Source organism: Rhincodon typus, chromosome 9 (genome assembly GCF_021869965.1).
Source record: "Rhincodon typus isolate 14 chromosome 9, sRhiTyp1.1, whole genome shotgun sequence".
In the NCBI taxonomy this organism is placed as follows: domain Eukaryota; kingdom Metazoa; phylum Chordata; class Chondrichthyes; order Orectolobiformes; family Rhincodontidae; genus Rhincodon; species Rhincodon typus.
Window position 1 is genome coordinate 83085048 of NC_063340.1, and position 17056 is coordinate 83102103.

At 38.9% G+C, this 17056-nt stretch overlaps 1 protein-coding gene across 1 annotated transcript in view; it reads left to right on the forward strand.

Moving 5' to 3' along the window:
* wdr27 (WD repeat domain 27) overlaps positions 1 to 17056 on the forward strand; it is a 240921-nt gene that overhangs the window by 203037 nt on the left and 20828 nt on the right. Inside the window, 1 exon segment of the mRNA XM_048601376.1 lies at positions 15780 to 15878. Coding sequence (XP_048457333.1) covers positions 15780 to 15878 — 99 coding nt within the window.

Consider the following 17056-nt stretch of genomic DNA (forward strand, 5'->3'; position numbering starts at 1 on the left):
ATTGGGGTCAGCTGAGAGGTTAAAACACTCATTTCTAGGAATTCAATGAGAGTAGGTGGTCAGGTTGAAAGTACAGCGCCGGGGCTCCAAGCAAGGGGTGTCATTCTGAACAGCTGGGCTCAAGGCCAGAGCACATCAAACCAGTTTGTAGAATTATAAAAATCAATTCATAGAAAAATTAACTTCAGTGAGATTATTACAGCAACTGTGCAGTGTACCCTCTTTAATCATATAGCTAAGAAGCTGATGAAAGGAAGTGTGGGGGATGGTGGCAAAGGTATTGTTCCTGTGAAATCCTGTTAACCAGCAGTTTTGATTTACTGGCAGCACATGTTCCTGGTGCATGCCTGATAACACAAATATTATTGTACAGAAGTATTCTCTTAGATCAGAGTAGCGCATAAAGGTGATTTTAATTTGTATTGCTTGAATACATCATTTCCAATAAGAGACAATCTAATTGCTGCCCTTTGCCATTCAATGGCATTACCATTACTGAATTCCCCATGGTCTAGGCCTGAAATGTCAGCCTTCCTGCTCCTCTGATGCTGCTTGGCCAGCTGTGTTCATCCAGCTCTACACCTTGTTATCTCAGATTCTCCAGCATCTGCAGTTCCTACTATCTCTTGCCATATAAATACATTGGCTCCAAGAGCAGGTCAGAAGCTAGGAATACTGCAGTAAGTAACTCACCTCCTGACTCCTCAGAGTCTGTCCACCATCTGCAAGACATAAATCAGAAGTGTGATGGAATACGCCCCACTTGCCTGGAGGAGTGCAGCTTCAACAACACTCAAGAAGCTTGACACCACCCAGGACAAAGTAGCTGGCTTGATTGGCACCACATCCAAAAATGCCCTCTTTCTCCACCACCGATGCTCAGTAGCGGCAGTGTGTGCTATCTACAAGATGCACTATAGAAATTCACAAAAAATCCTTAAACAGTGTATAGGATGGGCTGAAGGGCTAAAAGGCAATGATGATATTTGACAGCTGCATGAGAAAATACATTGTACAGGATGGGCTGAAGGGCTACAATTGTTGATGATACTCAACAAGCTGCATGACCTTGAATGAGTCCTGTGAACATTCCTTTACGGACTGAAGACGGCAGCAGCAGCTTGTTTTTCTGTAGCTGTGTCTTCTGTACTGGCCAGCAGTTTTGTCTATTGTATCTGCAGTTTTCTATGCTGGCTGTTTGTTACACTGTATAAGAGAGAGAGAGTTTCATTCCAAGTTACTGAACATTGCCTCAGATCAGAATCGTGAATGATGGCAGAAACAAGCTCAGCCTCCAGACTAGCCGTCGATCGAGGGGCCCCCAGTGGCCAGAAGGACGTGAGGCTTATTGATTTTTCCTCTTTTTTTCATTCACTGAATCAATGTTCCTTTTCTGTCTTTTATTATTACTTAATAAACACTCATATTTAAGCAAATTGTTGTTGCCGAGCCTTCTCTTAACTACATTTAACTGCATCTGAAAAGAACTGCTTGGATGCTCTCTGTGATCCAAAACAGATAGCTCCTTCCAAACCCACAATCATATCCATCTAGAAGGACAAGGATAACAGAAACCTCGGAGCCCCTCCACTTGCTAGTTCTCCCCCAAGCCACTCACCATCCTGACTTTGAAATATATTACCATTCCTTCATTGTCGCTGGATCAAATTCATGAAATTCCCTCCCTAAGGGCATTGTGGGTCTACCTACAGCATGTGGACTGCAGCCATTCAAGAAGGAACCTCATCACCATCTTCTCAAGGGCAACTAAGGATTGACAATAAATCCTGGCCCAGCCAGTGACGCGCACATCCCACAAGTGAATAAAAAAATAGTTGGAACACTACCATTGCATCGCAGGAACTCAGGTATCCTTTTAGGACACATCTGTTGGTGATCAGTTGCCCTTTGGGAGAAGTAAGGTGCTCTTTGGCTAGTTAAATGCCAACATAAATGTGCCCAAAAAGTGCATAAGCACATTGGAACTGGCAGGCTTGTTAGAGTGATTGAAAGAGTTGCCAGAGGGATTGTCAACAGGAGATGTCAAGGCATAAAGTCCTGCCCATTATATTGTGAAAAAAACTCTGCAGTGTTAAAAAAAAGTATGTACTTGCTATTCCACTCTCTGTTGACATAAACTTGAGGACTATCATTGCAGGATAAGTGTTAATTTCACAACCCATCATCATAATGGGATGCCTAACAGTTCACAGTATAATTGACAGCCTCAAATATTTCAGTGAGAAGCTGGGAAAATTTTCTGAAGAAGGATCCCGGCCTGAAACATCAACTTTCTTTCTCCTCTGATGCTACCTGGCCTGCTGTGTTCCTCCAGCTCCACACTGTGTTATCTCTGACTCCAGCATCTGCAGTTCTTACTATCTCTGAGCCTCAAGTACTTATTGTCTTTGAAGTGAAAAATTGACTGTAAAAGCTTTCACTTTAAAGGATTAAAAGAATTTGAATGCAGTTAAGCATAGCTTTTGTCCCTAAGAGTGTTTACTTCAAACAGTGAATTAGTTAGGAACTTTATTAAATCTTAGCAAGTGTCTTGCGGTCTGCTCATAATGGATACAGGGTGAGTTGGCTTTGAGGCTGTAAGTGCCTAATGGAGGCATGTAGCAGAGCATAGGTTGGCATGAATGGGACATGGAAAGTAGATGTTGAATGACTGGAGAGCTATTTCTTTGCTTTTTAATCTTAGCTTTGACAAAGTGCCAGAGTACCAGGTTTGTCTTTCATTAACATACTTCCATACGTCTCCAATCCTTTTCCCAGATTATGACTCCCATTCTCACCCATACTCCTGGTTTGTGTGGATTGCTGTGAAGTAGCAAATCATAAGGATATAGAGAGAAAATTGGAGAATTAAAATGACAGACCATTGGAAGCTCAGGGTATGCTTGCAGACTGAATGGTGATCGGACACGTTTTGCAAAACGTCACACAATCTGCGTAGAGAAGACCACATTGTGAGCCGCAAATACTGTATATTAAATTGAGCAAAGTATACATAAGTTGCTCCTTCACCCACAAACAGTTTTTGGATCCTTAGACAGTGATGAGAGAGGAATTAAAAGGGCAGGTGTTACATCTAATTAAAGCAAAATACTGTAGATGTAGGAAATTTAAAATATAACAGAATGTGGTAGAGAAACTCAGGTCTGGCTGCATCAGTGGAGAGAGAAACAGAGTTAACATTTCGAGTGCAGTATTACCCTTTGTTTCAGGTGGTACATCTCTGAAATTTGTCTTGAAAAGTGCAGTGGAAAGGCAACAGAATGTAGGGGGTGATCGAACAGTGCCACAGAGTGAACAGTCCCTTCGGATTGCTGAAAGGCGAGGGGACAGCAATATATATTTGGTGGTAATATCACAGTAAAGGTGGCAGAAATGGTAGAATATGGCCTGTTACGTACAATCACTGCTGGGGTAGAAAGTAGAACAAGAGGAGCCCTATGCAACCTTCAATAACATCTGTTCTGAGATATCTCCTGTTTTCGAAAACTGAGAATGTCACCTTACCATCATGATTGACACTGTGCTAGATCATAACTGCCACATTTCCTGCACTTCTATTCACACCCCTTTCCCTCTCTCCCAGAATTTATTGAGAGACAAGCAGATATAGGTGCGTGAAAATCTTATGTTGGAATCCAACTCTTCAAGGGAAAAATTTGGAGGTATGTTTTGTGATGGAGAAATTAAAAATTTTGGAATTGAAAAATCGTCAGTGACAGAAATCACCTCACTTCATTCAAATTATAATATTCTATTAAATTAAAAATCTGATTCACAATGTGGATGTTTTTGCAATGTTCTTTTGAGATGCATTAAACTCTTATTTCATTGAACTATCAGGATTGTAACCTCTTTAATTTAAAGCTTAATTTTCCAAGATTAAATTTGGTGAGAGCACTGCAAGGGCTTTTCAGTGTGACTTGATGTCTACAACTTAAATTCCAACAAGATGAGCATTTAAGTTTAATATAGTTCCTTATCTTTGTGTCAGTTTGTATTGCTTTGAATTTCCTTGCAGTTCATTTTTCTTTAATTTTAGAAACTTTCCTTTATGTGGGTGATATTGGTTCCTGGTTTTTGTTGTAAGTTGGATGAAGTGACCAATTCATTTTGTTTTCTCATATATATCCATCACTTACATCCTACAGGGCAGTGCTTCTTGGCTCACCAGAACCTGAACAGGGCATAGCAGAATTATACATTTTTATAAGGAATGTTAGAAAATCTTTGACAACAGAGTAACACATTCTGGTATATTGTACATTTTTCAACGTCAAATGCAGTCATATTCTTTTACAGCAATCAGTTAAATATTATATTTGTATTCAGATGACAAAATACAATCTTCCAGTAATCACAGAATGGCTCTGTTTGTGCACCAGAGGTAGCTGGTTGCAAACAATTGCAGCAGAAATGTACAATTTTTTCCCCTCCCTAGGGCTCAGAACTAATCTTAGAACAGCAGACAAAATTGCTGCCAATTTTGTGGAAAGTCATAATATTCTCCTTTAGCTTGGCACAAACATAATCATGTAAATTTGAAGATAAATTGTTTTGAGTTTGTGTGAGTTCCTGCAGACATACAGGCTTCACTTTTTAACCAAGTGAGATGGGTTGTTTGCTAACGGTGGAATCAATGACAAAGATACTTGCATCTATTGCTTTTCACAACTTTACGCACTCAAAAAGTGCTTTACTGTCAATTAAACTTAAATACATTTTTCATAGAATGTGGCCATCACTGGCATTTGGGACCCTTCCATAATTGCATTTAAACTTGCTAGGCCATTTCAGAGGGCAGTTAAGTGTCAGCTACCTTGGAATGACATCTCAGCTAGATCAGCTAAGGATGGCTAATTTTTATCATAAAGGGCTAAAGTAAACCAGATGAAATTTTATGATGATGAATAACAGTTTAGTGGTACATTTTTAAGACTAGCTTTTAGTTTGAGATTGTTTTAAATTCGAATTTCACCATCTATAGTAGTGGACTTTGACCCCTAGCGGAATATTAGCCTGGGTCTCTGGTGTGCTAGCTCAGTGCAATGACCGCTTTCCCAACAACTCTCCTAAGGTGCTGTGTAAGTAAGCTTCAATGTTAGCCTGTTGTAATCTCAGAAAAATGGCAGCCAATGTATGCACAATAAGTGCCACCTACAACAACATGATACATAGAAATTGCTGGAAAAGCTCAGCAGGTCTGGCAACATCCGTGGAGAGAAATCAGAATTAATGTTTCGGGTTGAGTGACACTTCCTCAGAATTCAACCCAAAACGTTAACTGATCTTTCTGTACAGATGCTGCCAGACCTGCTGAGTTTTTCCAGTCATTTCTAAATTTGTCTCTGATTTTCACCATCCGCAGTTCTTTCAGTTTTTACAACAATGTGATTTTCAGTACCATTTGTTGAGGATTAAGAATATTGAGCAGGACATTGTTGTAACTTCTGTGGTCTTCTTTGCACAAAGTCACGGGATGTTTTACATCCCTCAAAGAGAGCATGTGAGATTATACATTTACTTGATGTTACACTAGAGTGTTATTTTGTTATTGTAAATTCATTTTCAGTGATCTACAGCTAAAATACTTGAGACCTAGATATTTTGTTTGTGTTGAACATTGTTAAGTGGTAGTGATACCATTTGTTTGGGAATTTTAGAATTGTTCTTTGAAAGGTGATTCTTAAATTTATGGATGAATTTAGTACAAACTACGGCAGGAAAATACACAGTTTTATTAGAGACAGGTTAGGATCTAGGCATAGAATGATTATTGTATACTATCACATGACATGGATTTTACAGAGATATGACATTTAAACAAGGAGGAGGAGTGGCAATTCAGCCCCTCACACCTTCTCTGCCTTTTAATAAGATCTGATTGTAACCTCAAATCCACGTTCCCACCTACCCTAATAACATTTCACTTTATTAGTCACCAAGAATCTATCCACCTCTGCCTTAAAAATATTCAAGGACTTTGCTTTCATCATATGTGAAGTTAACAGCACTTACTGCTTTAGAGGAATAGATTTGGCACCAAATACTATTCTCTACATTTAAATGTATCCAGCTCTTTTGTAGGCTACACTGTTTCTTGCTGATGGACTCAGCATGGAAGTTAATGTAGTAGCATGAACTTGAGATACCGGTCTACTGGTTTCCCACTAATGATGCTCGAAGGAATTTAGGCTTGTGCATTCTGGAATATTTGAATTTTTAACAGTGTGATAAGTATAATTACTATTATATATAACCTCTCTGACCCTGAAAATTTCTTGTTAAAAGTGTGGAGACATATTCCTTCAGAGATTACGAAATATTAGAGACTTTTTATTTCTTTCTAAATCACGCAAGTCTTTCTGATCTTTATTTAACTTCCTGTACTTGATTTGACTATAATGTGTACTTAGTGCTTTACTATTCTTGGTTTAGACTCTGCATGTCTCAGTGAGGTTATTTCAGACTGAATGTCTGAAGAGACTATTCTTTGCTTGCTGTGTTCACATTTGCCCTGTAGAGGAAAACATGCTGGATCAGGCACTGTATCAGAGCTACTCTCTGCTCAAAAGCCCACACAGGCATTGTGTACAGTCATCAGGGAAGTGAATGTCAAGTACCATTCCTTTGCCATTGATTGATAATCCAGGATATTGCCTTTAATGTAATGTGCCAAATGGCCTTTTTTAATGCTGTATGATTCTATGATTGTGTGATACAAAATTAAAAGATGCAATTAAAAGCAGCTATATATACAAAACTAGCTTTTTATTGGATTGTTAATGTGATTGTGGCTGAAGTTGGGAGTAAACCAAGTCCCATAAATCAGATTTAGCCAGTGAAGAAACTGCCAGCTGCCTTGCTTTTAGCATTCATTTCTGGAAATGACAATGGTAAATTGCAGTGACATACAGTTATAGATAATATTTGGTGAGACATAGGCTGCAGTTGAATACACTGGTTTAAGATATAATGTAAGCATGATTAAGTTATAATCTACTATATCCAATCTGTTATGTTTCAAGAAGTACCTATTTTTATCTCGGTTAAAAGTGCAGCAGAAATTTCAATTACCTAAGGATAGTTTTAACAAGGAATACCACTTGAGGTATAAAGCAGTTATTTTATTTATTATTTTATAGGTGGGGATAGTATGACAACAAAGTAAGCATTTAGCTTATTCCATATCTTGTTGTAGTTGTATAGTACCTTGTCAGTCTACACTGGGGAGTATTATCTATAGAGTCATAGGTTTTTAACAGCATAGAAAAAGGCCCTTTGGCCCATCCTGTCTGCTTCAGCCATCGAGCATCTATTTATTCTAACTCCATTTTCCAGCACTTAGCCCATGGTCTTATATGCTATGGTGTTTCAAGTGGTCATCTAAATGCTTTGTAAATGCCTTGAGGGTTCCTGCCTCAGCCACCATTTTATGCAGTGATTTCCAGATACCATCATCCTCTTTTTCTCAAATCTCCTCTAAACCTCCTGCTCCTTACACTGAAACTGTGCCACCCATTTATTGACCCTATACTATCCTATCTACTCTATCTGTGCCACTCATAACTTGATACACCTCAATCAGGTTCTCTTTCAGCCTATTCTGCACTAAAAAAAATAATCCCGGCCTGTTTAAGCCCTCTTCCAAGCTGAATTGCTGCAGCTCAGGCAACATCCTGGTGCATCTCCTAAGCATCCCCTCCAGTGGAATCACATCCTTCCTAGATAACAAGGTGTAGAGCTGGCTGAACACAGCAGGCCAAGCAGCATCAGAGGAGCAGGAAAGCTGACATTTCGGGCCTAGACCCTTCTTCAGCATCATTTTCTCACACTATTCCCTTATTTCATGATGTTTTTAACATATTGAAATATATTAACCATCATCTTGAATGTACTCAATGACTGAATCCACAGCACTCTGGGGTGGAAAATTCCAAAGATTCAACATTGACTGAGTGAAGAAACTCCTCCTCATCTTCATGCTAAATGGCTTATCTCTTTCTGAGATTATGCCCCCTAATTCTCGAAACCCCTGCCAGAGGAAACATCCTTCCTGCATCTATCTCGTCAAGTCTTATAAGAATTTGGTAAGTTCCCATGAGATCATGTTTTCTCTTTCTAAACTCTAGAAAATAGAGGGCCATTCTTTCCAATCTCTCTTCATAGGCCAATCCCACCATCCCAGGGATCAGTCTAATGAAACCTTTTTGCGCTTCTCTATGGCAAGTATATCCTTCCTTAGATTGTTACGTTATTTCTTGTAACATTAGAAACTGAGAATGAAGGTTGTGGTACTGGAGAATCTCCTATTTTCTATGTTTCTATGTTTCCACTCAGAAAGATAAGGATTAATCAAGGATAGTCAGCATAGATTTGTCAGTGGGAGATCATATCTAACAAATTTGATTGAACTTTTTGAATGCTTTGCTATAACTATTTTTAATCAATGTGTTTGGACATATTACGTATGACACACCTCTGGAGCAGGTGAAACTTTAAGCTAGGCCTTCTCGCCCAGAGGTAGGGACTCTATCATTGGGTCATGACTGGCCTAAAAACCACTGCACAGATACTTCCTAATAAAACTATTCAGAGATGTTATCACACAACTCTGGAGCCTATGAGACTGATTCTTGAAATCTTACTCAAAATGAGCCTTCAGGGTAGCTCATTGTTTTAAAGTAAATCCACTTCCTTTGCGAATGATCTATCGACGAGTATCTTATATGGTTTACATTCAGGAAGGTTGACAGGGTTATTATCATCAGGGTTGGGTAGATCTGTCCTGAAAAAGGACATCCAGTTGTAGAGGCACATTACTGTTGTGCACATGGTGTTACACACAGAATCACAGTGAATGTTCTTCCTTTTAAGCAGATTTATAGGCCCCACTTAGTGAAACAATTGCTATTTAGCACTTAGAGCTTGATATTTCTTGTGCAGAGAATGTATCAGGATAAAATATAACTTACTATAAAGTTGCCTGACAGTTTAAAAAGTTGAATATATTTTGACTTTAAATTTTATTGCTAGATGCCAGAATTTTAATACTTTACCAAGGGTTATTTACAGGCCTCCGGCTGCTGATGTTTTAGCCCTTTATTTCTCTACTCAAGGTTGTTTATGTGTGTTAATTATGCATTTATTGTAGTCAAGTTATAATTTGAGAGTGTTTACAAAAATGTAACTTAACAATACCTTAGGCATACATTTACCTAACAAATTTTACCAAGTATTTTAAGACTTGCCATGGTGAAGGATTCTTTCTGCAAAGCGACTTGGTTGTATTTCAGGTGTTAACACCAGAGATTTTACTGCTATTTTCAAACTTACCCTTCATACAGACTTAATAGAAATGTTTTGTCAGAATACTGCTAAATAATTATTTTATCTTTTGCTTTATTTCAAAGGTATCAAAGATCTTCTAACAAAGGTAGTGGGAACTGCCGATGCTGGAGAATCTGAGATAGCAAGGTGTGGAGCTGGATGAACACAGCAGGCCAAGCAGCATCAGAGGAGCAGGAAAACTGACGTTTCGGGTCTGGACCAGTAATAAATTGATTATGCATTATTGTAGTCTTTTGAACTGTAGACAGTTAGGAAAAATACTTGGAGGTTGAAAAATACATCATCCATGGATTCTGTTGAATGTTTATTTTTCAAACATTACAACAAGGAACTAACTTCTTTCCACAGACAATTTCTTGCTCCTTACAGCAGTTTATTGTCCTAAATTTGAATGTGATTGATGAACAAATTAAGCCAGTTAAAAAAGATAAGAGAAAAAATAAGGAATGTTTTCTTCTCCAAACTTTTATTGTTCCCCTGTGAAAAGTGTCCACATCTGCATTGGGAAATGCTTCTACAGGTAGAAGTTACCCAACATTGCCTCACTCAAGTGAGCATCATTCATCAGAGTGTTGACAGTGAGTTTTAGAGAACTATCTGATGGACAAGGACATGTTATAATAGCTCCATCCTGTCCATATTAAGCTCCCACTCTCCTGGAAAAAAAAGTTGCTCAGCGGTTGGGAACCTGGGCAGTTTTTCTACCCTAACTAGAGGCACTATAGCCCAGGAATTGAACACAAATTTCAAATCTAAAACTCAGTACTAAGGGAGGACCGTATTTTTAGAGCCGCCATCTTGCAGATGACCCATTAAACTGTGGCTCGCATGGATGGATTTAAAAGAACCATAGTTTTATTTCAAAGATGAGCAGGAGAGTTCTCCCCTGTGTCCTGGCCAATACGTCTCCATCAATCAACATAAACAGAACTGAAGAAAGGCCAGTGGACCTGAAACGTTAACTCTGATTTCTCTCCACAGATGCTGCCAGACCTGCTGAGCTTTTCTAGCAATTTCTGTTCTCGTTCATGATTTACAGCATCTGCAGTTCTTTCAGTTTTCACGAAATTGATTGTCTGGTTGTTATCACATTGCTGTTTGTGGGAATTTGATGTGTGCAAATTGGCTGCCAAATTTCCTGCATTACAACAGTGAGTAACTTCAAATTGATTTCTTGGCTGCAAAGTACTTGATTGTTGCAAAAATCACAATAAAATGCAAGTCATTCTTTGTCCTGTTTTCAAATACAGCTTTCTCACTGCTGCTGTCCTTGTGTTTAACTAACTGTACAGACCAAAGATTAAACCTGACACCGTCTAGAGTGCTTATGGTTCAGGCAGTGACTTTGAGACCTTAATTCATCAAGCCACTTTCTTTGAACTGTTTTTACATGATTAATGTAACAGGAACAAATGAATTTATTATTGTTCTTATTTATTAATGGATATAATGAATAGCAAATAAAGCTTACAAAGATATTTCCATGGTATACGAACAGGCTACATCTGGAGCCAACTGCAATGAGCACTGATATCTTACATAATTGATCCTGGCAGTTACTGACAGCAAGAAGAAAGAAGTAGGAGGTTTGTGCCAGGAACAGTCTCAGAGTTCCCATGAGCTATTGCAGTCTCCAAAGCTTAGGCATATTAAGTTTTACAATTGTCTCTGAGATAATTCTCCAGATAGGAACTGAGCGTAATTGTATTTCACAAAGATATTTTTTGTATGGAAGCAGACTGCTGGTGTGCCTAGCATAAACGTGGTTCTTGGTTTAAGTATCATTAAGTCCTGTGATGCTGCTGCAATGAAGGCCTGACAACCTGGCCGTGTTCCTGATTTGCAACAGAGGATACTTCTGTTTTAAAGTCATTCTCATTCAGTCCTTCTGTTTTCATGGTTTAGGATTGCACTGAATCTTAAAGTCAGGCATGAGTTTACTTTCCAGTCATGTCAAGCATATAATTTTCAAGTTATAATGTTGCATCACTGGACTTATACAAGATTTATAAAATTCTAATGTTAGTGGTAAAGAAAAACTCCAAGCTTTCTTGATGATTCACAGTACGTATTCTACTATTCTAAAAATCATTATCATTACTTGGGAAGGGATATACTAGCACTGGAGGGGGTGCAGAGGAGACTCACTCGGTTGATTCCAGAGTTGAGAGGGTTGGATTATGAGGAGAGACTGAGTAGGCTGATTGGAATTCAGAAGAATGAAGGGAGATCTTATAGAAACATATAAGATTATGAAGGGAATAGATAATGTGGAGGCAGGGAGGTTGTTTTCACTAGCAGGTGAAACTAGGACTAGAGGGCATCGCCTCAAAATAAAGGGAAGCAGATGTAGGACTGAGGTCAGGAGGAACTTCTTCACCCAAAGGGTTGTGAATCTGTGGAATTCCCTGCCCAGTAAAGCGGTTGAAGCTACCTCGCTGAATGTTTTTAAGGCAAGGCTAGATAAATTTTTGAACAGTACAGGAATTAAGGGTTATGGTGAGTGGGCAGGTAAGTGGAGCTGAGTCTCAAAAAGATCAGCCAGGATCTTACTAAATGGCGGGGCAGGCTGGAGGGGCCGGATGGCCTACTCCTGCTCCTAGTTCTTATGTTCTAAATGTTCTAAATGTTCTTGCATGAAGTATACTTGACTTGATGTGATTTTCTGTATGTTAGCCCATTTAATATATACTGCGGAGTCAAGTTCTTATTGAGACGGATATCTGGAAGTTTATTTACTTATTTAGAACTAACCATGTATACTAATATGACATCGCAGACTTAACCTTTTAACTTAACAGAGGATAATTGACAAAGAGCCACAAAAAAGGTTTTTATAGAAATTAAAAGCTCATGGTGTTGAGGTAACATATTGGCATGATAGAAGATTGGCTAGCTAACAGGAAACAGAGTAGAAATAAATGGAGATTTTTCAGGCTGGTAGGATATCATGACCAGTGTGCCAAATGGATAGCTGCTGGGGCTGCAACTCTTTACAATTTATATCAATGAATTGGATGAAGGGACTGAAGATATAGTAGCTGAATTTGCTGATGACATAGAGATAGGAAAGTGAATTGTGAAGAGGACACAAGGAACTTAGAAACAAATGTAGACGGGTTTAGTGAGTGGACAAAATCTGGCAAATGGACTATAATGTGAGAAAATTTGAAATTGTCCACTTTGGCAGAAAGAATAAAAAAGAAGCATATTATTAAGTGGTGAGAAGTTGCAGAGCTCTGAGATGCAGCGAGATCTGGGTGTCTTAGTGCATGAATCCCCGGAAGTTAGTATGCAGGGACAGCAAGTCATCGTGAAAGCAAATAGAAAATTATGTTTTCTTCCAAGGGAAATTGAATGCAAGAGTAGGAGATTATGCTTTAGTTATACAGGGCATTGGTGAGATTGCATCTGGAGCATTGCATACAATATTGGTCACTGCAATTATGGAAGGATGTTAATGCATTGGAAACAGTTCAGAGAAGATTTACCAGTCTAATCTCTGGAATGAGCAGATTGCCTTATGAAGAAATGCTAGACAGGCAAGGCCTGTATTCTCTAGATTTTGAAGAGTCAGAGGTGACTTAATTGAAACATATAAGATCCTGAGGGGACCTGAACAGGTGGATGTGAAAAGGATGTTGATTTTTGTGGGAATATCTAGAACTAAGGGTCATAGTTTAAAAATAAGAGGCTGCTCGTTTAAGACAGACATGAGGATTTTTCTTCCCTCAGACGCTTGAGAGGCGTTGGAGTTCCCTACCTTAAAAGGCAGTGAATGCAGAATGTTTAAATATTTTTGAGGTGGAGGTAGATGGATTTTTGATTAGCAGGGTGATGGGGAATTGATGGGGGTATCCAGGAGTGTAGAGCTGACGTTAAAATCAGATCAACCATGATCTTATTAAATGGAAGAGCAAGCTTGACCGACCAAGTGTTCATTGTTCATATGTTTGTAACATAAGAGTCTCGGCTCTTTGCTTATTTATATTACTGTTACATATTGTACACAGTTGACTGGCTGACTAACTGACTTCCTGTTAGTCTGACTAGCTGCTGTTTTACTGCTTAACTGACCAACTAACAGCAGAGACAATAAGACAATAAGATGGAGACATTTTATACTGTAGTGTCACATGTCACAGTGTTATCCAGCTATTTTGAGTGTAGTGCCTTTCTGAGACCTGAACAATAATACAACAGTATTTACTTGTTTGTCATGATTTAATATATATGCTCATTTTTAATGCACTGTTGAATGTTTTTATGTTCAGTTTTCAGTGATTTAAACTCGGTCCTTCTTTAAGCAATAATTTAACCATTCTCTGAAGAGTGGCATCTTCAAAGATTACAGCATCACTTTTATGTCTGTATGGAAAAGTTCATGCAATGTCCCATACTGTCATTGTGCATCTAGTGCACATCATCACCTATATCTATCCAAATCCCCTTCCTTGCCATGCAATGCCTCCAGAGAAGCAGAACGTCAGTATAAAACAACCAGCTTCCAGGGGATCAAACAAATGCCAGAAGGCCACAGAATCCAGGAGACACATTTACCAACCTACTTGCAATTATGTTGGCCACTCTTAGGAAATCATTTTGAATACTTGCATTGAGTTAGCAATCTTTGCATGAGTTGGCATCTTGTTTCAAACAGCAACACTTTGTAAAAGAAAGATGCCTCTTAACATCTAACCTTGTTCTAAGCTCATGTAACGACTACTTATGTCTCATCATCCTCCCTAGCCTTTCTACTAAATCAATTTATACACATAGGCTGAATTTAATCCTTACCTTAAAGATAAATATTAAGGAAAATTGTGGCAAAATCTTCCTACCAAAAATACCACAGTTTTCACATTGAATTAATTATGCTGGGCTGGCATGTCCTCTGACCCCACTCAGCCTGCTCCACCCCCCCAACACACACCACTTGTCCTCCTCACTTCACCTTCCTGTCTTCCTCACCATATTCTATCTACTCCCCTTCTGCACCATCTGCGGTACCTGTGAATATAGAACATATATACCACAACAATAACATTGTAGGACCAAAATTCACAATGGGTAATGCAACTGTACAAAGGCTTAATGTGTCTGCAGCAAGTTTTGTGCAGTTTTAGTGGCGGGATTAGAATAAATGACAACCCTCTTTTAAAATAGTGGTAAGGGGAGGAGCTTGTCAGATAACTATGTAGTATCACAATCCTAGATCATTGATTCTGTAAGATAGAAAAATGCTAAATAAAAGTACTAAAACAGCTGAAGGCATATTTCTATGCTCACTCCCAATCCTACCATCACATCTTCGGTTCCCTTAAGGTTTTCTGCTTCTGTAATGATCTCATATCTGCCCTTTCTATTCTCCTGCTCAATGAAGGTGATAAAAGGGTTCAAATCTTTATAGCTCCTATCTTTCGCTCTCTTCTCGGAACAAAATATTCTTTGTTTTCCTTCTAGTCAGATTGACACTCTCACCACTTTTCCCAGTACGGCATCGTTCACTGAATCACAGCTGTATCTGCTCGTACCCCTAAGTAGAACTATTCATCCATTTTTCTTTCAGTTTCCATATGTGTGTGGTTCATCATCGATTTTCCCGTCTTTGATTTCTCTGTCTCAATTTCTGGGGATAAGCTGACAACAGATGTTCACAGCAAGACCACTGACATCTGCAGAGAGATGTCCACAAGTTGGTCTAAGTTTTAGATGAACAATAAATTTAGCTACTTTAATAAAACTGAGCATTACCAGTTAGCTCAATTGGCTGAATGGCTGGTTTGTGATGCAGAGTGACATCAGCAGTGTGGGTTCAATTCCTATACTAGCTAACGTTACCATGAAGGACTGCCCTCACCTCAGGTGTGGTGACACTTCGGTCAAACCAGCACCAGTTGTCTCACTGTAATGAGCAATGGAGTTTCTTCTCCCAGATAATAGTGGATCTGTGGAGTTCTTTACTGCAGAGGGCTGCTGAGATGCAACCACAGGGCTGGCACGGTGGCTCAGTGGTTAGCACTGCTGCTTCACAGCACCAGGGACCTGGGTTCAATCCCACCATTGGGCGACTGCCTGTGTGGAGTTTGTACGTTCTCCCTTGTCTGTGTGGATTTGCTCCAGTTTTCTCCCACAGTCCAAAGATGTGCAGGCTGGGTGGATTGGCCATGCTAAATTACCCTGTAGTGTATAGGGGGATGGGTCTGGGTGGGATGCTCTGAGGGTCAGGTGTGGATGTGTTGAGCCAAAGGGCCTGTTTCCACACTGTAGGGATTCTATAATTCTATGAAAACCATTTCCAAGAAGAAGCCTTTAACATTTTTTAAAATCAATATCAAATTGTGTGTTTATGTATTGGTCCAAAGTTTGATTCAATAATCTTTACCCTTCCACATTATTGCTTTTTAAAGGCCTATCTGTTTGAACTTGGCTCCAGTAATTTCATCCACAAGTTATCGGGACATACAGAGACTGTCATTACTTTGGCATTTAGCTCTTCTGCACCAAAGGTAATCTATTTTCTTCTAATCTCTTGAATAAATTGACCACTTGACAAACAAGTGGAATACTATGTATGATACAATGATGTAATGGATCAGAATCGGTAATTTGATAGTTTGTACTGAAGATCTTGTGAATTAGTTCTGAACTTGTAACATGCCAAAAAATCTGCAAATGCTGCTTTGCTATCAGTTGAACAAATCTTAATAATACCAGTATTTAGTGGGTAAAACTGAAACCATTTTTCTTTTGTTCTTGTCCCCATGTTTTGGTCATTTGAATGCCATGACTTACGTTACAATTGTAACAATTTGAAAGGGTATTGTAGAATGGTTTGCTTAATAACTTTTATTAATGAACAAATTAGTTTTGCAGTTATTTTGGTGACAGGAAGAGTACTTGAACCCTGGAAGAACTAATTTGTGAAGGATTAGCATTTATGCTCAATATGGAGTGCAATAACTGTAGCAGCAATCGTGTCCTTCTAGGTCATGGAAGTTGATCGTTTTGGGAGGTGCTGCTTTAGACATCTTAGCAAAGCATCTTACAACTTGCTGCAGTGCATCCTGCCAGAGTACACGCAGGAGCCTCAGTGCACCAGTGGAGCTTCATCAGCCTGATCTTTGCTGATTTACTCTTCTTTTCCTTTGCAGAAGTATTTTTTCTTTCATTACTTTTAATGGCAATATGTGGGGAATTATGGCATCAAATCCGTGTCATATCAATCATCAAGCAGTGCATCAAAGTTCCAATGTACCATGTCTCCCCGCTACCCTGTTGTAATTCCTATTGAAGACCAAAACAGCTATGGGATAAATTAGCTCTTCTATACTTATAGGAATAAGATTGCAGAGCATAAAAAGGATGCAATTCAAGGAGGTTTGTATCACAAAAGCCTGAACAACAAGAGTCAACATTGATCAATAAAAGCAAACCGTGTCTGACATATAAGATCTGTGAATGTATCAGATCAGGTATTTTCCTTATGTTAAAAAGGAAACAGTTTAGAAGTTGCTCCTGGGATTTAGCTCAAATTCATAATATAGCTTTGTTTTTCTGTACTGTGAGTAAAGGAACATCAGAACATAAGAAATAGGAGCAAGAGTAAGTCATTTGTTTCCTCAAGCGCACAGCACTGGTCACTAAAATCATGGCTGATATGAGATAACAAAGTGTGGAGCTGAAT